This window comes from Bos indicus, chromosome 4 (assembly GCF_029378745.1).
Source record: "Bos indicus isolate NIAB-ARS_2022 breed Sahiwal x Tharparkar chromosome 4, NIAB-ARS_B.indTharparkar_mat_pri_1.0, whole genome shotgun sequence".
NCBI classification, from domain to species: domain Eukaryota; kingdom Metazoa; phylum Chordata; class Mammalia; order Artiodactyla; family Bovidae; genus Bos; species Bos indicus.
Genome location: NC_091763.1, coordinates 104,098,932 through 104,119,481, shown reverse-complemented (window position 1 = coordinate 104,119,481; position 20,550 = coordinate 104,098,932). Strand labels below are relative to the sequence as shown.

General features: G+C 44.5%; 1 protein-coding gene across 11 annotated transcripts in view; it reads left to right on the top strand.

Moving 5' to 3' along the window:
- SLC37A3 (solute carrier family 37 member 3) overlaps window positions 1-20,550 on the top strand; it is a 69,407-nt gene that overhangs the window by 43,457 nt on the left and 5,400 nt on the right. For 5 of the 11 annotated variants that reach the window (XR_011566333.1, XR_011566331.1, XR_011566330.1 and 2 more), the window contains exons 10-14: window positions 735-876; window positions 3,276-3,377; window positions 3,985-4,032; window positions 4,939-5,090; window positions 10,287-10,352. Coding sequence is in view for 6 of the 11 variants with exons in the window: in XM_070788242.1 (XP_070644343.1) it covers window positions 735-876; window positions 3,276-3,377; window positions 3,985-4,032; window positions 4,939-5,090; window positions 10,287-10,352; window positions 11,956-12,114 (669 nt within the window). In the remaining 5 variants the exon portion in view is untranslated. Of the gene's footprint in view, window positions 1-734; window positions 877-3,275; window positions 3,378-3,984; window positions 4,033-4,938; window positions 5,091-10,286; window positions 10,353-11,955; window positions 12,219-12,309; window positions 13,683-20,550 lie in introns of those variants that run through there. The other 6 variants (XM_070788242.1, XM_019959180.2, XM_019959176.2 and 3 more) reach the window with 3 other exon arrangements.

Below are 20,550 nucleotides of genomic sequence, written 5' to 3'. Positions count from 1 at the left end.
TCTCTCTGTTCCTCCCCCTTCTTCCTTTGATGCTGAATGTCAGGATTTCCTGGTAATAATGTGTTGAATATAGGTTTCTCAGCCCCACTGCCATGTTATGGGAGCTCTTACTCCTCAACCTAGAGCCACAAGGCCCGTGATGATCCTCTGCTTTCATTTTTGACTCAGAGCTTTCCGAAACTACCCTATGAAAGTAGTTTTCATGCTGATGCTTTTCTTGGACCTTTGGAACTAGCGTCCAGGCACGTTGCTCTGCACTGGTCATCATGTTAGCTTCGAAGGAAGTCGAACCTGAAAGGGTTGGCTACTTGCAGTAAAAGCTGTGATGTTTACTGGGTTCGTTTGCTTATGGTTAGTGCTCCTCAGTGGCACGAATACCTTTTATCTTTATCTAAATAAAGAAATGTGAGTCCATGCCCTGCCTTATGGTTCAGAACACCAGTTTGCTTCTACCAGAGAGCCAAAAGGAGAAAAAGTGGGGACAATTAGGGAGTAGTCCTCTGTGTTTTTAATCCCAAGGCTTATTATACTGCCTTTCTAGATGCTAAGTTGGGGGAAGAGAGGAGGAAGGCTAGGACAAGTCAGGCAATGGGAATTTATAGGAACATTTAATTTTAAAATCACGTACTATGCAGCTCCAGCTCTTCTGTTTTGTTTTGCTGTTTAATTGTATTAGAATGGTAGTTACGCTGTGCTGTTCGTTCCTTACTGACAGTGGGGTGTTTTCCTTGTAGTATTCACTGGCCTACGCGTGCTTGAAGTTAGTGAATTACTCCTTCTTCTTCTGGTTGCCCTTTTATCTGAGTAACAACTTTGGATGGAAGGAGGCCGAAGCTGACCAGCTGTCCATCTGGTACGACGTCGGAGGAATTATAGGTACGGCTAATGAAGCGTCTTTTCCTCTAGCAAGAGGGTGTCACTAGTCAGATTTTATTGGGTTATGAAATCTGGCATCATTTAAAGTTTTATCACTTATTCCACAGCCCTTTTTCCTAAACTGTCCTACTGGTAAATAGCCAAACTCCTTAAAAAAAAAAGTCCATAGAAAAGAGGACCCAGCCTGCGGCAGCCCTGTGATGTATAGAGCTCTTTTTTCTCAGTCCTTTGTTGCGGGATCAGTTCTTTTGTCCTGGGATGTACCAGGATGTTGCTGTCTCTGGTTTCTTTAAGGGTGAGCCTTTTGTACACTCCCAGGGATCGCTTAGCTCTAAAGCTAATTGTATGTCAGAGATCTGAGTTGTGTTCATTTTACCTATCGCCCACAGCCGAAGAAGGGAAACATATTAGCTTAGTGTACTGACTGTCAGATCATAAAGGTAGGAAGGTTATTTTGTTTTACGATTGCTTCCTTGTACACAGCAGACTTTAAATAGTGACTTTCTGCTGTAGTTGGAAGCATCCACAAGGAAGTGGGAAACTTTAAAATCAGACAGATGGACAGCGTGCATGTTAGTGGGTACCACCTACATGGCTGTGGCAGAACCTTGGTAGCCTTTCTGCAATGTTTACATTTAGACATGTGGACAGACTAAACTGCCCCGAGCATATGAAAGCACAGTGTACCCTTAGGTGGTGTGCTGTTACTGTGTTTGAACTTGTGTGTCCCATTCTTTTAAAGTTGATTTTATTTATTTATTATTTTTGGCTGTGCTGGGTCTTCGTTGCTGCCTGGGTTTTTTTCCTTCCCTCTGGTTGCAGAGAACAGGGGCTACTCTCTAGTTGAGGAATGCAGACTTCTCCTTGCTGTGGCTTCTCTTGTTGCAGAGCACAGGCCCTGGGGCAGTGGGCTTCAGGAGTTGCAGCTTCCGGGCTGTAAGGCGCAGACTCAGTAGTTGCGGCACAGGGACTTGGTTGTTCCATGGCATGTGGGGTCCTCTCAGGTCAGGGATCGAACCTGTGTCTCCTGAATTGGCAGGCGGATTCTTCACCACTGAGTCATGAGGGAAGCCCCACAGCAGATTTTAATAGTGACTTTTTGCTATAGCTAGAAATGCAGGGAAGTTGTTTAGTCAGTCAGTTGTATCTGACTCTTTGTGACCCCATGGACTGTAACCCGCCAGGCTCCTCTGTCTTTAGGATTCTCCAGGCAAGAGTACTGGAGTGGATTGCCATTTCCTTCTCCAGGAGTTCTTTCTGGACCAGGGATTGCACCCACATGTCCTGCATTGGCAGGCAGGTTCTGTACCACTGAGCCACCAGGGAAGCCCAAACAGGGAAGTAGGAATCTTCAAAACCAGACAGATATACAGAATGCATGGTAGTGGGTACCACCTACATGACTGTGGCAGAACCTTGGTAGCCTGTCTTTACATTTAGATCTGTGGACAGACTAAACTGCCCTGAGCACATGAAAACACAGTATATCCTTAGGTGATATGCTGTTATTGTATCTGAACTTGTGTGTCCTCATTCTTAGACTCAGAGCCAAAGGTGAGGATGCTGCCTTTAGACTTGCACATACTTCTGTGTCCTGAATAGACTTCTGATGAGGGTGTACCAGATGTCCCAATGCCCCGAGATTCCAAACAGGACTGTATCTGAATGTGACTGTGTTGCTTCAAGGATCCACGTCACCTCTTCTTCTTTTCTAAACTGCTTATTTATTTATTTATTTGGCTGCGCTGGATCTTAGTCGCAGCACTCGAGATCTTCCGTCTTCATTGTGGTATGCTGGCTCTTTAGCTGCCACATGCAAACTCTTCAGTTGCGGCATGTGGGATCTGGTTCTCTGACCAGGGATTGAATTTGGGCCACCTGCATTGGGATTGCTGAGTCTTAGCCACTGGACCTCCAGGGAAGTCCTCCACATAAATTTATTTTAAACATCTTGACCTATTAGTTTTTGCCAAACCATAATTGCTGCATTTAATTTTAGTGAATATTTATGTTCACTACTACTCGTAACCTGTGACGCAGTCTCATTAATTATCTTTCAAATAAAAAGCGGGGGGGGCGGGGCGGGGGGAAAGCAAGAAAAGGCTTCATAGCTGATCGGGGAAGGGAAAACAGCAAGGAACAGTGAGGGTGGGTCTGATGCTTTTTCCTGATTTTGGTGTCTGACTGGTGGTGTCTGTCCCCGTCTGCCATCGTGTGAGTTGACAGATTATCTTTCTAAAAGGAAATTAGGGAGGAGGTTTTTTAGGAGAGTCAGCTGTCTTGTTGGATAGACCAGGGTTAGGATCCTGCCAGCGGGTGGAGGGTACGTGGTAAGCAAGAGTCAGGTAACTAAGCTAATTTCGAGATGTTGATTGGGTTGCACTTCTTTGTGCTGAAAGGTGGAACCCTGCAAGGCTTCATCTCCGACATGTTACAGAAGAGAGCGCCGGTGTTAGCTCTCAGTCTGCTTCTGGCCATCGGGTCCCTGGTTGGATACAGTCGTGAGTATTTCCTTGAAGTTAAACTGTTTGCCTCATCTCTTAGAACTAAGGCATTTACTTGCCTCGAGTCAGTGATCAGCCCTGGGGAGGTGGTTGAGACCAGCCACAAAGATCCCAGGGCATAAATGGGATCTTTGTATTGTCCTGTGAACAGCGGTAAAAGTATCATTACGTAGTTTTATTTGCATTGGGGAGGAAACTGGCATCTCTTTTGCTTTGTTGGTTTGTTTAAAAGCTTGCTTGGGAGTGTATATGCTTTGTCCAAGGGTAGGCTCCAGCGGTGCAGCATTCGAGCCAATAAAACAATAAAAGGGACAAGATTTCAAAAGAGGAAAGATGGTAATTAGCAGGTTTGGTATCTGTCCCTTAAGATGCTGCTGAGATAGGAGTTTTCCTGTAGCTTTTAGAAGTCACAGTAGCTTGAGCACCAGCCAGAGGCAGACATTACACATAAGAGTCGGGAGAGGTGGTGATGGAGCTGTATCTGCTTGCTATCTCCGGGAGATCTGTGAGGTCATGGGAACCCAGGCCTGTGTGTACTGTTCGGTGGAGACACGTGTACTGCGCTCCTCACGTCATCACCCCGTGCCTGTGTCTTTCCTTGCAGGTTCTCCAAACGACAAGTCCATCAATGCGCTTCTGATGGCTGTCACAGGTACGGCACAGGCTCCATTTCACTGTCTTGTTCCTCTGTAAATAAAAAGGGAAAAAGGAAACTGATTGCTCCTTCAAGCTGAGTTATTCTAAAGCCTTAATTATAGAAAACTCAGGTGGTAAAAGGAAAGATGCCTCCCCCGGATCCTGCTTCTCTGCTCTCACGTGACCGCCTCAGTCCTGGTGTGGCAGAAGCAGTCCCTTAGAGATTTCCTCCCATTTTTGATTGCGGCCCACACCCTCTCATATCACTCCCGGAAGTGGTGTAGGAAGAATGCCATGTTGGAAACCAGTTCACCAACTTTCAAAAAGTCCAGTATAGCTGGTTTTTCCTCCTATGTTGGAATTGGTCAGTATTTCTTCCCTTGAACCCCAGATGAATCAGTTGAATGCCACACGGGACCCTGTTATAGAAAAACTCCTGTTCTTAAATTTGAGCTCATGGGATAGTTGAAGCTGCTGCTGCTCTGTGAGACTCTTGGCCCTGACCGTGCTCAGTCCTGTGGCAGCCTCACCGAGAACAGTGGCAGATGGAACCCCTTGCACCGTTTAAATCGCTTTTTCTCCTCTCTCTCTCTTTCTCACTGTTTGGTTGAATTTGGGTAGTTAGATACTCTGACTCATCTCTGCCATAATAGAATTTGATAAACTAGTGCAGACAGTTGTCAGGGAATGCACACTTCACCGGATTAGAAAGGTCTGTTTTCTAAAGGAAAGCGGATGCTAACTAAGATGTTACATCCGGGGGAGTTTCCATTTTTACAGGTAACTTTGCCCCCTTCTTTCTGTTTCTCTCCAACATACCAGTTAGAGTACTGGGATTAGAGTTTATGTAATTCTCAGTAGGTTCCTAGCGCGTTGTTACGAGTAGTGTCTTAATAAGAACCTGTTCTGTTTCTGACTTTAGGGTTCTTTATTGGTGGACCTTCTAATATGATTAGCTCTGCTATTTCTGCGGACCTGGGTCGTCAGGAGCTGATCCAGGGGAGCAGTGAGGCTCTGGCGACCGTCACTGGGATCGTTGATGGAACCGGGAGCATTGGAGCTGCGGTGGGCCAGGTGAGAGGGCGGGGTGGGCTGGACAGGGAGTGTTTAGCGGTGGAAGGGCCTGCCCCCGCCTGCAGGGCCACGGTAGGTGGCGCTCTTGTGCTGTAGTGCACTGTACTAAAAGCCTTGGGTTCTTAGTGACCTAACATGGAAGGCCCCTCGACATTTATCAGTTCGTCCTCTCCACTTTTACCTTCAGATTCTTCCTGTCTAGAAAGAAGTGAACACTTGGTCAGACAGATCCTTCAGTCCCTGCTGCCCACCGCGTCCTCTTCCAGCCTGAACTTGGCACTTCAGGGAGGCCAGGAGACACATGCTTCTCATTACCGCGCACTTGACACGCAGGCCCCAGCTCTCCCACCCTCCAAACGCAGACATACACACATTCTTGCCACTGACCCCCACCAGAAATTGCCATGGACGCTGCAGCTGCCCTGAGATGCTGCCTGTGCTTCCTACAACTGTGTTTCAAAAGACAGTTCATAAATGTCTTACATCAGAATCAATCTGGGAACTCATTAAAGTACAGAACACTTAGCTTACTGTGGACTCACTGAGTGAGGGCCTGGGGATCTGTATTTCAGCAAGCCATCCTGGCGAGTCCTATGCACTCTATAAAGTTTGGATCTTCCAGGTTAAGAGTGGCCTACTGTAGGTAGTCAGAACTGTTGTCTCTCTTTCTTTGGCTGTGCTGCACAGCGTGCGGGATCTTAGTTCCCTAACTGGGTGTCGAACCTGCACCCCCTACGTTGGAAGCGTGGTGTCTCAACCACTGGACCATCAGGGAAGTCCTTGTCAGAACCATTCAAATTGATCTTTCTTGCTTTCATTCAGCTTCAGAAAGGCATTGTTTCTCTGGGACAGTCATGAGTATTTGTCGCTCCTGGGGTATACCACTCTCAGTCATTAAGTGCTAATTTTGTAAAATGTAGATTTGAGAATCAACTGCATGGATAAAATATGTGAAACTATGGCAGTGATGTGATGTTTAATGGGGAAAGAAAATATGTGCAAAACCTCAGAGGATGCCCAGTGGTCACAGAAACAGAAGCCAGAATTTGAGGGGTGGGGGTGTTACTCAGATCATAAATGAAGAGAGGTCAGGAGACAGAGAATGGAAGGAAAAAGGCTTGTAGTTTTGACACTGAGGTCATTAGATGGCCTTGAAGATTGATGCTTTGCTTGCTTAATGGGGGTGGATCACTGGTATCTGATTGTGAGTAGTTAATACAAGAACAGACGTTGCTGGAGATTGTTGTTGTTCAGTTAGCCGTGTCCGGCTTTTTGTGACCTCCATGGATTGTAGCCCACCAGGCTCCTCTGACAATAGAATTTCCCAGGCAAAAATACCGGAGCGGGTTGCCATTTCCTTCTCCAGGGGATCTTCCCAACCCAGGGATTGAACCCGCATCTCTTGCACTGGCAGGTGGATTCTTTACCACTGAGCCACCTGGGAAACCCATTGCAGGAGGTCCACCGACTGCACGCATACCTCTCTCTGGTCACGTAGCGCGTGTTTATTTGTTACTGTCTCTCCCGCTGTGAGATGCGCGTCACGAGGGCAGTGTTTGTGTTGTGTTTTGCTGTCGCCCCAGTCCTAGGGAGGGTGCCTGGCACACTTGAGACGTTCAGGTACTTGTTGAATGGTTGTAGAAAGAGCGATTTATAGGATCAGGGTGTTAGCTTATTTGATTATGAAACTAAAGGGGAAAAAGAACACTTAGCAAAGGTAAGAGAACTGTGTTTTCTTGCCATGCTCTGGAGTAGGAACAGGCCAAAATGCTATTGGCCACCTGTTCAGATGTCTTCATATAAAGGGTATTGGGCAGTCTTTTTTGAAATGACTGTATTTTAGGTTTTCCTTCTTAGCTAATGTTTTCTTCATTAATCAGATGGATGGATTATAATTAGCATTTCAAGGAGTTTCTTTCTAGTTAGAATGCCCGCTAGTCTTAAGATCCCTAACTAGGAACTTGGGGTCAGCATTAGACCGACTTTCACGGTTTTAGAAGCAGAATCAGGAGTAAATCATTGTTCGCTTTACTCATTCCTTTGGTGTGTTGAGTTTTGAATGATTTCTTACTGTTTGAGGTATAAAACCCCAAACTTCATGACTTAATATTAAAAACTTAGGACTCTGCCTGGTGGTTAAGACTCCTCACTTCCACTGCAGGGGGCGCAGGTTCAGTACCTGGTCAGAGAACTAAGATCCCACATGCCGCACAGTGTGGCCAAAATGAAAACAAAAATTCTATAAACTTGGTCCCTAGCACTCGCCAAATTCACATTGAATAGCTTTGTTCTCCCAGCCTTTCACTGACTTCCCAAGAAAAACACTGCTTTCTCCCGCTGGTGTCCAGAGCAGTTGGTACGCGCCTGTGGTAGAGCAGTTGCCGCGGTGTTTCACACTGACTGGCTGACTGATCCCCCGTATCAGACTCTGCCTTCCCTGAGGATAGAACCGCGCTGTGTCCTTCTTTTTTGCGTTCCCAATGCATGATATGATTTTGACACACAATGGGGGTTCAGTAGGTTAAATTGCAGTGTTTTCCCAAGAGAGATGAGAACAAACGTCCACATAAACATTTTTACACAAATGTGTTTCACAGCAAATGATTATTTATAATAGCTAAGAAGTAGAAACATCCTTACATCCATCAACCGATGAATGGATAAGTAAAATATGATATATTCATATCAGATCAGATCAGTCGCTCAGTCGTGTCTGACTCTTTGTGACCCCATGAATCTCAGCACGCCAGGCCTCCCTGTCCATCACCAACTCCCGGAGTTCACCCAAACTCATGTGCATCAAGTTGGTGATGCCATCCAGCCATCTAATGGAGTATTATTTGGCAGTTCAAGAGGAATGAAGGTTTGATAGATGCTACAGTATGGATGAACTTCAACTCTATTATGCTAAGTAAAAGGAGCTAGTCACCAAAGACCACCTATTTATGTGATTTCATTCATATGAGATACCCGGAATAGGCAAATCTATAGAGAAAGAAATTAGATTAGTGGTTGCTTTGAGTTGGGTGGGTCTGGAGAGTGATTCCTAATGGGTTTCTCTTGGGGTGACGAAGATGGTCTAAAATTAGATTATGGTGGTAGTTGCACAACTCTGTATGTATACTAAAATCCATTGAGTGATATGAGCTTAGTATTATGTAAATTATATGTCAGTAAAGCTATTTAAAAGATAAAGTAGCATTCAGAGAGTTTGGAGGGCCACTGTGCTTCCTCTCATGGGTGATTACAGCTCTGCTTTTTTGTTTTCCATGAGGCTGTCCAGGCTAAATCACTCAGTTGTTCTCCTTTAATTTCTCCCACTTAAAAATTTTACTAATAATGTGATCAAAGAACATGGGTTAAATGATCGTGTCAGTGGTCAGCTGAGTTTTGAGAAGGGTACCAAGACCATTGGGGAAAGAGTGGTTTCTTCACCAAAAGGTGCTGGGAAAGCTGGATGTACACATTGCAAAGTAATGAATGTGGACCCTTACCTTACATTACGTACAAGAATTAACTCAAAATGGATCATATACCTAACTTTAAGAGTTAAAACTAATAAAACCCTTAGAAGAAAACATAGGGACAACTCCTTATGACAGATGTGTACCAATGGTCAATGAACCCCTGAAAAGAGTCTCAGCATCCTTATTCTCTTAGGGAAATGCAAAGGAAAAACATGAACTACCACTTCACACCTAATCAGGATGTCTGTAATTAAAGCCAAGTAGAACAAAGTAGCGGAGAAGGCAATGGCACCCCACTCCAGTACTTTTGCCTGGAAAATCCTGTGGACGGAGGAGCCTGGTGGGCTGCAGTCCATGGGGTTGCTAGAATGGGACATGACTGAGCGACTTCACTTTCACTTTTCACTTTCATGCATTGGAGAAGGAAATGGCAACCCACTCCAGTGTTCTTGCCTGGAGAATCCCAGGGACGGGGAAGCCTGGTGGGCTGCCGTCTCTGGGGTCGCACAGAGTCAGACACAGCTGAAGCGACTTAGCAGCAGCAGCAGCAGCAGAACAAAGTAGTAAGTACTGGTGAGGAGGTGGAGAAATTCCATACAGTGCTGGTAGGAATGTAAAACCACACAGCTGTTGTAGAAAATGCTATGATGGTTCCTCCAAAAGGCAAGCATTACCACATGACCCAGCAGTTCCGCTCCAGGTATGCTGTACTCCAAAGACTTGAAGACAATTTCGGTTATTTGTTTGCCATTGTTCATTGCAACATTATTCATAATAGCCACAAGGTGGAAACAACTAAAATGTCCACGGATAGATGAATAGATAAGCATGTGGTGTATCTATGCGGTGGAATATTATTCGGCCTTAAAAAGGGGTGGATGTATGTTACAACATGAATGAACCGTAGCAACACTGTGTCGAGTGAAATCAGCTGCACACAAAAGGACAGATATTGGGTGATTCTGCTTAACACAAAATATCTAGAATGGGCAAATTCATAGGAATAGAAAGCAGATTAGAGTTTGTCAGGGGCTGAGGAGACGGGTCATGGAGAGTTCTTGCAGAGAGTTCATAGGTGCAGAGTTTCCGTTTGGGCTGATGAAAAAGTTTGAAAATAGGTAGTGGTGATGGTTGTGCAAAGTCATGAATGTATTTGGTGCTGCTGAGTTGTATGTACAATGAAAGATGGCTAAAATGGCAAGTTGTATGTTATATGTATTTTACCATAATTAAAAAAAAATGGGTTAAAAGCTACTGGATACTTTTTAGTAATTGAAAATAAAAGAATATGCTGTAGAGTGTCAAAGTCATGCAGTAATCCTGTGAGCAAATAGTGTAGTTGAAAAATGAGTGGTATACTTAAAAGATGAACTATTTTTAAAAGCATCAGTTATAGTACCTGTCACTGGAAGAAGTGATGATTAAACAGAAGTGGCTTGAGGCTGTTCATCATTCTCTCTTAATAGCAAAGTGAAAAAAATATAGACCTCTTGGACTTAGGCCTTCCATTCTATTTTTTATTTGGATTCTGCCAGCTTACCAAACGAAGGCTGTCAGTAAAGCTTTACTAGGAGCACGTATATGCAGGAGCTCTGCAAACCGCAAAACGTTATACACACCCTGACTCCCTTCTCATTTTCTAGAAGAGCCACGTTTCATCTACTTTTTAGCCACTTCATTTTATTAATTTATAAAGGATTATATTGTGATTTCTTTTTTTCCCTTTTAGTATTTGGTGTCTTTGATCCAGGACAACCTGGGATGGATGTGGGTTTTCTACTTTTTCATTCTTATGGTATGTATGTGCCCCCTCTTTTTTTTTATAAACTAGTAGTTTTTTCCTTAAGATTTGCGTATTTGTTACTTATCTCTGGCTGTGCTGGGCCTTCTCTGCTGCGTGGGCTCTCTAGTTGAGGTGGGCAGGAGCTCCTTGTTGCGGTGTGTGGGCATCTCGTTGCAGTGGCTTCTTTTGTTGCAGAGCACACGCTCAGTAGGTCTGGTGCCCAGCCTTTTTGCTCCGCATCATGTGGAATCCCACATCAGGGATCAAACCTGTGTCCCCTGTACTGGCAGGTGAATTCTTAACCACTAGTCCAACAGGGAAGCTTTTCGCTAGTAGTTTTCAAGTTAAACGAGTTCAAAACATTTACTTAAATCACTTTTTTGTTTGTTTGTTTGTTGTTTTAACACTCAAAGTAGTCTTTTTTTTGTTGTTGAATAATTGGCTTAAAATAAATGGCATGTATTTGAGATATAAAATTCAGGAAGATTTAACATATGTCCATACACATCTGTGAAAACAGTATCCGGATCAGGGCAGGAGGTGTCCGTCACTCCCAAAAGTTTCCTCACAGCCCCTCTGTCATGCCTGTGCCCCACCTCTCTCCTCCATCCCACCTCTCTGCACCAGGCAACTGCTGGTCCACTTTTCTATTGCTGTAGACTACTTTGCATTTTCTTGAGTTTCATATACATGGAATTACACACTCCATATTTTTGTCAGCTTCTTCCAGTCAGCATAATTATTTTGCAATTCATCCATGTTGTCGCAGGTGTCAGTAGTTCATTTCTTCTTACAGTTAGGTTAAATCACTTCTTAAACCAGCAACATTGCTGACTGCTTTTAAAGATTCTTTTGTGAAAAGTAGCATCTTACTATTCTAAAAGACACATTCATTTTTCAAGGAAGGAAAGGGCTGTTAGGTTTGCCCTTGACCTGAGTCTAATGAGTATTGTCATTCATGATTCCAGAAAAAATGGTGAGAGACTTACATCCCCACCTGTTAATCAGGGTACTCTTCCAGGGTACTCTTTGTCACTAAGTATAATTTGGGAATTCTGAAGGAAATGTGTATGCCAAACCACGTAGGGTTAAAAAAGAAGCATTGCTATAATTAACACTGTGGCGTTTGAGTTCTAAAATGAACCTTGAGTCTCTTGAGAAAATATCTGTTGCACCTTAGATATTCTTGGCTGGAACTCTGTATTTTCTGGGAAGCAGCCAAAACAAAATAAAGCCTTGTGCTTTTAAAACATTGCTGTCTGTTGAAAAAGCACGTGATGTGTTCTCACCACGTTATTGAGACACAGTGCTCGAGACTGGTCCACTGGAGAGTCTGGTGACAGCTTCGTGCACCAGAGGGTGTATTTAGTATCCTTTCCCTCAGTTGAGAGCATCCTAATTGGAGGCAGCCTCCATTGCCCAAGTCCAGACATTGTCCTCCAGCCTGTCCAAGGGGCCCTGGAGACAGCTCAGCACCTGCAGTCCCCTGGAGCGAGCGGCCTTAAGGCTTACGTTCTTTGCCATCACAAAGGATGCTTCCGTCAGCTTCATTGCTTCTGGCTCCTAAAGGCTGGGCCCTGTAACTCTGTGTTCCTCTTCTGATATCCGCCCTAAGCAGAGGGAGCTACTTCCTGATGTACCTGCTGGTCTAATCATACCAGAAATTGTCATGGAAAATGGAATCTGTTCGAAGAAACGCTGTTTGAAATCTGAGCTCCAGTATCAATTCTCTGCTCTACTTATAGCAAATTATTTCATTTGGTTCTTTTTTTGAAGAGACTGTAATGTTACATTTTTTATTATAGTAACTGTAATTTTCAAAATCATTTTCTGTTTCAATAAAGATTAAGAATTATCTTTGTAGGAAGTCAAAAAGAATGTAGTCCAAATTCATTATTATGTTCAAACGATGAAGCACTAACAGAATTAAATTATCACTGTACATTTAATGCCCTTTTTCTCTTCACAGACAAGTTGCACAGTTCTGTTTATTTCACCATTAATAGTGAGGGAAACATGCTCTCTTATGCAAAGACGACAAACTCGAGTGTTGAATGAGTGACTGGTACCCACAAAAGAACATCAGGACTCTTATTCTCTTAATTCACCCTATTTTGGGTTTGTCTTAAGAACTCCAATATAACCTCAGATTGTCAGGCCTCTTTCAGCAGTGTGAGCCCCCGGAGATGCTGACCAGAGTGAAGGCTGGGTTGTTTTTTCTACACTACAGGAATTAATGATTTTTATTTATCGCTGCTGTTCCATGAATGTACTGAATGGCCTGTGAATCTGCCAGCAACTCTGTTGGCCTGTGGAGGTTCATCCCTTTAACCGTAAATGCTCTATTGAACTTGGACCCTTGTCCTCCATCCTGGAAAGCTGAGTGACCACGCGACAGTCGTGCCTGGTTTGTAGCGACGACACGCTCCACGAATAGAAAGGATCGCCGCATTTTGCTTTGGTCATGGGTTTACAGAGAGCAGCTCATCTCTGAAGCATCACATCCTGGTACAGCGCTCCAGCGGGGCCCAGTGTAAGCCTGTCTTGGACAGAGAATCCCTTAGTTAAACTCTTAAGTGGGAAAAGTCACACTACGTGCTGAGTGGCTCAGTTACTTTGTGTCTGCTCTGAAGTCGATCAGCTCCGGAAGCAGAAATATCTTCCAGTGATTGTCAGCTGTTCTCCTCCATCTTCGTTCAGAATTACCTTCAACTCCTGGAAGTCTTTTGGCTTCCTGTCAAGGACCATGAGGTACCTCAGTTGTGAACATTCCAGGATGTAATTTATAACCGAAGTACTCAACCCCAGGCTTGTTCTCTGGGAACTTTTTAGGATCCACTAGGAAGCCAGTCGGCTTAGCCCTATTTTCAGAGGCTCGGTCTCTGTCATAACCGGGTTCCTTGTGTTACCTCAGCAGAAGACTAGAATTAGAGAAAAAGGAAAGACCATTTGGCCTTCTATGCATTAAGTACGTGACATTGAATCACAGTGGATTACTAGGGCCTGAGATGTATCTAGGTATCTATTCTTTAGATGTTTGTAGAATATACATCTTCAAGGCTGTGAATTCTATACTAATTATCAATATTTTAAGGTCATCCTGTATATATATTTTAAATTATGAAAGTGAGCAGGTGAAACGTGCAATTTTGAGGGCTGCCTAATTTACATGGAGTTAGGGGAAAATTTTCAACCTCTTGCTTTGTACTCTCAAATGTGTGTTTATGAACTTGTTAATGTTATTTAATCAAGCAGACTTCCAATCAGTTAACTGCTCATTACTGACAGAAAGGGAAACTTTTGAAACACAGAAAGGGAAAATAAACTGACTTTTATAATAAATATCTGTCTGGTTATTTTCTTTATACTCCGACCTCCGCGTTATGACTCACGCCTGGAGAGTCCCTGCTCCTGAGTGTCCCCGGCTGACCAGCCACTGACCCCGCCGGGCTGCCGGATTGCACAGGCCTGTGTCTGCTGCCTTCTGAGAAAGCCTCCCCTCCTCCTTTGTGCAGGACTGTGCCGAGTTTGGATGAGTGGCCTAGTTGTAGTTTAAGAATCATCTGTGGATGAAGCCCATTTTGGTTATTTAGCCTCTTGGTGACCTTTGGCTGAGAGAATTTCCTTTCCCCTGCCATGTAATCAGTGTGGTCACACCTTCGTATCCTGACACCAACCATTGTTTTCTTGCCCCAGTTTAAACTTAGCTGGACGAGTATTCCTCTGACCTTTCTGTAGCCCCCAAGCTGTACCTGCAATGAAATTATAAATAAAATAACGCCTTAGCATTGAATGAATTATATCTTGCACTACGGGTGGATTGCCTGTTGTTCTGGTACTGGCAGTCTACGTGCAGATTAGCTTTAAAGAACCCATAAGAATCGACCTCACGTTCTTATGGTTTTCCCTTGAAGAAAAGGCTGTCATGAAGGCTAGTTTGGAAAAGCATTCTCTGAGGCCTCGATCTCTGATAGAGTGCTCTGGCCTGCCTTTTCTGGTCACGTGGTGTTTTCTTTTCTCCTGTGCGTACTAAGTCGCTTCAGTTGTGTCCAACTTTTTTGTGACCCCATGGACTGTAGCCCACCAGGTTCCTCTATCCATGAGATTCTCCAAGCAAGAATACCAGAGTGGGTTGCCATTCCTCCTCCAGGAGATCTTCCCGACCCAAGGATCGAACACACGTCTCTTACATCACCTGCATTGGCAGGCAGGTTTTTTTGCCACTAGGGCCACCTGGGAAGCCCTTTCTCCTTCCTTGTCGTTTCAAAGGGAGAAGGCCCCTTTCCACTCTGGCTTATTCTAATCTTTGCCGCTTCCTGGAGAATGGTCCCCACAGTCAACACTCACACACAAGTGTCCTGAGGGCCCGCCCCTTTGTGTGTTGTGATGTTCAGCGAGACAGAGGGTACAAGTTGTTCTTGTCTACTCCTTCCTTCTCCTTTTCAACCTTCGACGTCCTCCCATCTCCCACATAGGTAGCTGACACAGCCCTTTCTTATCCTGACTAGTTCTTCTGACTTATGTCCTATTTTCCTTTTCAAGACCAAGTCCTTTGAGTTAACAGATGGTATCTGCTGCCTTCCTGGCTGTTGTACTTCCTCCTCAGCTAAGGAACTAACTGTATTTCCATTCATCCAAGACAGTCCTGGTTTATGTCTCATGCTCTGACATAATTATCATGTCATAATTACAGCACCTCTCTCTGCTCTCCCAAGTATTCTAATTTGGATATCTTACCCTTAACCTCTGACCTTTTTTTCTGTATCACTACAGAAACAGTGCAATGGAATGTCATAGAACTTAGCGATCTTTTTTTTCTCATTCCTTTCTTAATCCTCCTCTTAAACTTGATGCTGGTAACCCCTTCATCTTCTCCAGGACTTTTTTTCCTTTGGCTTTTATGGCATTTCAGTGTATTGAATCTCCTTACCTCCTGTTTTTTTTTTTACTGGGTTCTCTTCTCTGCTCATCCTCTGCTAGTTTCTATAAGAGGGGTCACCAGCTTTCCCAGAGAGCTGTTCTTAGAACCTAACAATAGCTCTGTTAAGTCCTAAAGAGAGGTACTGCACCTGTTTACATAATACTATCTGGTGTTTAGTTAAGAGCAAGTCTCAAGGGAAGTGAGCTCAACTTATGTAGCCTCAGGCCCCATCCTGTCCCCACCCAGACCACACTGCCAATTGCCTTCATGAATGGTTTTCAAGTTTTCCTAAGTCAGAAGCCATTTTGAGAATCCAAAACCCATGTACCCCCTCCCCAGATCAAAATGCACTTATAAACAAACATTCAAGATTTGTTACAAGGGGGCTTCCCTGGTGGCTCCTGCCAGTGCAGGAGACTCAAGTTCGATCCCTCATCCAGGAAGATCCCACGTGCTGTGGAGTGACTAAGCCCATGCACCACAACTATTGAGCCTGTGCTCTAGAGCTGCGACTACAGAGCCCTGTGAGCCCTGGAGCCTGTGCTTTACAACTGGAGAAAAGCCCTCGCAGTGACAAAGACCCAGCACAGCCAAAAATGATAAAATTATTAAAGAGGAGAAAATAAGATTTATTACAGGGTGTTCGTGGACCAAAACTTGAAGCCAATCCTTGGGCCACAAAGTTAGAAACCTTGGTTGAGAGAATCGGATGTACCTGTTTGCCTAGGTTTCCCACAGCCTAGCTTCTGTCTATTTCTTCACTGACTCTCCCACTGTCCCTCTACACGAACTTGCTACAGAATCAGACTGGTCCTCTTAACTGTTGTTTAGTTGCTAAGTTGTATCTGGCTCTTTTGCGACCCCACGGACTGGAGCCTGCCAGGCTCCTCTGTCCATTGGATTTCCCAGGCAAGAATACTGGAGTGGGTTGCCATTTCCTTCTCCAGGGGATCTTCCCAACCCAGGGATGGAAACCATTCTTTACTGCTCAGCTAACCAGGGAAGCCCAGTCATCTATTACTTGGCTACAAATGGCAGTATTTATGTCTTTTTTTTTTTTTTTGTAAGGATGTACCAGTTTTTTGGTTTTGTTTTTAGATGAAAAAAAGCTTAACTGTGATAGACTACATGTAACATAAAATGTATGCTCTTAACCATTTTAAGTGTACAGGTCAGTAGTTAAGTACTGATACTCTCACACTGTAGTGCTTACCGTCTTGTGTTGACTCACACTTTCTGTCCGTTTTACCTCTTTTTAACTCTCTGCTTTCTGAGTCTTACTTTTCCTTCAAGTCTTGGCCAAGCATCATGTGGTCCAAGAACAGCTCCCCAGCCAGCCTTACGAGCATCCACTGTCTCGCCTTTTTTTGGTAGTGAGCGTAAGATTACTTATTTGGTGCTTAGCTGCTTACCTATTTTTATATCTGACTCTCCAAGGAGATTATTGGTTGTTTTCTCCAGTGCCTAGTTCCTCGCATGGTTGGTGCTGAGTAAATGTTGATCATGTTGGAAAAGGTGGAAGGAAAAAGAGAGTGGAAAGGGAGTCTCGTGGGTGTGTCTTCCTGACCCCGAACCTTGCCCTTCCTCTTGCTTTGACTAGGACACTGCTTCCTGCAGTGAATGGCCAGGTTACTTAAATTGAAGTATAGTTGATTTACAGTGTTGTACTAGTTTCAGATGTACAGCAAAATGATTCAGTTTATATGTATATATATATATATATTTGTGTGTGTGTATCCTTTTCAGATTTTTTTCCTTTATAGGTTGTTATAAAATATTGAGTAGACTTCCCTGTGCTATCCAGAGTATCTGTTTTATATATAGTTCTGTGTATGTGTTAATCTCCATGGAGCTTTTCCTGTTTACCCCTTCTAATGCTCTTTGCTTCCTTTGAACTTCTTGAGCCATTACAGGTAGACTATGAAGTCTGCCCGGGCTGAGTAGTTTTACTGCCTTATTTTATTCTCTGGTTGTTTCTGGTTAAGTTGTCATTTCCTCAGTTACATTGTGAACATGAAGGAATCAAGTCCATGTCCAAGGTTGCAGCAGCCATTTAATCAAGACAGCTGGTGTACCTTCCCACGTGGCCTCTGTACAGGTTCAGGCTCATCTTCCTTGTGTGTGTGTGTGTGTGTGTGTGTGCGCGCGTGTGTGTGCGCGCGCGCGCACGTGGGCGCGCTTAGTCACTCAGTCATGTCTGCCTCTGTGACCCTGTGGACTGTAGCCTGCCAGACTCCTTTGTCCCTGGGATTCTCTAGGCAAGAATACTGGAGTGGGTAGCTGTTCCCTTCTCCAGGGGATCTTCCCAACACAGGGATCGAAACCTGGTCTGCACTGCAGGCAGATTCTTTACTGTCTGAGCCACCAGGGAAGCCCCATCTTCCTTTTCCTTTTCTATAAATGTCCCGATCATTTCCCATGACCAAGTTTTTTTCAGCATATATCCAGAATAAATCAGATTCTGTATGAAATTTATATGTGTGAACACAGATAATACAAATTAATTAAATTGTTATATATGTGTTATAGATAATTCTAGGTGACTGTATATGTATATATATATAAAACTATGTGTTACTTTTAACTGCACACACACATATAACTATATACAAATGTATGTGTACATCAATATATATGTATATATATATAAAACTATGTGTTACTTTTAACTGCACACACACACATAACTATATACAAATGTATGTGTACGTCAAGACTAATATTTGAAAGGGCATTCTGTGCTTAAGCCCCAGGGGTGTGGTCTTCCCGCCATCACCAGAACAATGCTTCATGTGTGTGCACCTCCTTTATTTGTTTATTTTAAACTTCTCATCTCCCTGGCCTCATTTTCTTCCTCCCTCCTTCCCTCCTTGCTTTCCTTCCTTCACACGACTTTTACAGGTGCCCTCCTGTCCATCTCTGTGTCTTACCTGCTGTGACGTAGGAGGGCCCGTGATGGGTCTGGTCCTTAGGTTGGAGAGCTAAGGCTCTGAGAAGCTCATAGGTTTGCCCGGGGACACACATCTAGTATCTGACAGCAGGACTGACTCAGAACCCAGGTCTTCTGACATGAGTGTTGGTTTCTGTGATGCCACACATCCTTTTCTCATTTGACTTGAATCTTGTCCTAGGCTTCCTTCCAAGGTATATGCTGTGCAAAAGCTCACAGCGTATACCTTCCAAGGTATATGCTGTGCAAAAGCCAGCCCTACAGGTGAAAGGCCGGCCAGATGCTGCGAAGCTTTGTCTTAAGACTGCTTTCTGCCTCGCTCCTGCTGCTGGGCTGAGTGCCCCTCGGCGCTCCAGGTTTGCCTTTTTAAAAAGCATCTCTTCCCTCTTTCCTGGTCCTTCCGCCTGAGGCTCGGGACTATCTCCTACCCAACAGACTCTGGTCTTCCCTCCTCTCGGCCCTGGAGTTGGTGGAGGTGATGCTGTCACGAGCCCACCTGCGCCAGCTCTACCCCTTACTCTTGACCACGGTCACTACTCTTACCCTTCTTGTTCTTTATTCATGACCAAGTTGCATAGCTTGTGGGATCTTAGTTCCCCAACCAGGGATTAAACTGGGTCCTGGCGATGAAAACTCTTGAGGCCTAACCATTGGCCCACCAGGGAGTTCCCCTACTCGTCTTTCTTTTTTTAGGATTATCTATTTGTGGCTGTGCTGGGTCTTTGTTACTGTGTGGGATTTTCTCTGGGCGCAGCAGCGGGGTCTACTCTTTAGCTGTAGTACATGGGCTTCTCATTGCGGTGGCTTCTCTCGTTGCAGAGCATGGGCTCTGAAGCACAGGCTCAGTAGTTGTGCTGCATGGGCTTAGTTGCTCTGCACCACGTGGGATCTTCCTGGACCAGGGATCTAGCCTGCGTCTCCTGCACTGGCAGGCCAATTCTTTACCACTGACCCACCAGGGAAGCACCCCCGCCCCCCACCCCACCCTTCTTTCTAATGAATGTTTAACTCAGTTTGAATTACAGTCTTGCATCTAAAGTGGCATGAGTCAGCTTTTTCTCATCTGCCACTGCCCTCCGATTAAAGAAATAGCTTATTTTTCCTTTTTGTCCTTTCAGAAATTAGATAACAAGTAACAAAATCATTTGCAACCATTTTAAATCCCCTTGAATCCCAAGGAAGTTGTCATAACTTCATCATCAGTGAAATACTCGTAAAAATGCCATCCCTTTGGATGAAAATGTTCTTGTGGATTGTAATAGGATAACTGGGTTTAGGTAAAGCCTTTTATCTGAGCACTTCTAAGGCCTTCAGCTTGTTTAATAGTTATCACCACACCCCGAAGAGTGACATCAGGATATGATTGTACTTGTGTATGTGCACATTTGCTTATTTACTTAGCATTTTGTTTGTTTTCCGAGGCTCACCATAGAGAGTTTCAGGAACCTAACTATTGCTGTGGATTTCATTAAAAAAATAATACCTAAGGAGTAGCATACATAACTTGCCTTTGTTGCACGGGATGAAGATGTTAATGAGGTTACAAAAGGCAGAGAGACTGCTCTGGAGCCAGGAGGGTGGGGCTGGGGGAGGAAGGAGCAGTGACTGAAGTAGGGGCTGCAGGCAGACTCCCCAAATGCCCTCAGGTGTGAGAGAGGTTTCGTCCTCGTTTGCATTACTAGGTCGGTTCTCCTAAAGATGATGATTCTGTGAACAAGGTCTTGGAGAGAAGACAATTTATTAGAACTTTGAAAATTCAAGCCTGTGCCTTGTCTGAGGGAAAGCCAAAGCTCCCGCTCTTGGTCTCTGCAGTCAGTTTCAGGCTGTTGAAACAGCGTCTGGATGAAGGGGTGGGTTACTTAAGAGAAGAGCCTTTTAGAGAAAAGCCTAGCAAGATTTTTTTTTTTAGCCGTCTTAGTTCCCTGACCAGGGATCGAACCCATCCGCCTGCAGTGGAAGCGCAGAGTCTTAACCACTGGACCACCAGGAAAGCCCCAAAAAACATTAGCAGAGTGGCCCCAGAGATGACCAGTGCCGGCCCCCTTCCCACATGTGTCTGCTGCTTGGCTTTGGCACAGCACCTCACTTCATGCTGCAGGATCTAACTAATGAGGCGATTAATGAAAATCAGCATTTGTATTTTCCTCTTTCTACCCCCCAACCCCCCAAAGAAACTGTTCTTTGCTCTGGGGCTCCTTTCCTCGTTTCAGTTGCTCACACCTCTGGCCTCAGCAGGGGGAGACAAAGTTCCAAAGACCCTGCCCACTGCACTTGTCAGAGTGGCACGGGGGCTTCATTTCATTATTACTTTACATCCATTGACTTTGAAACCCTCCTGG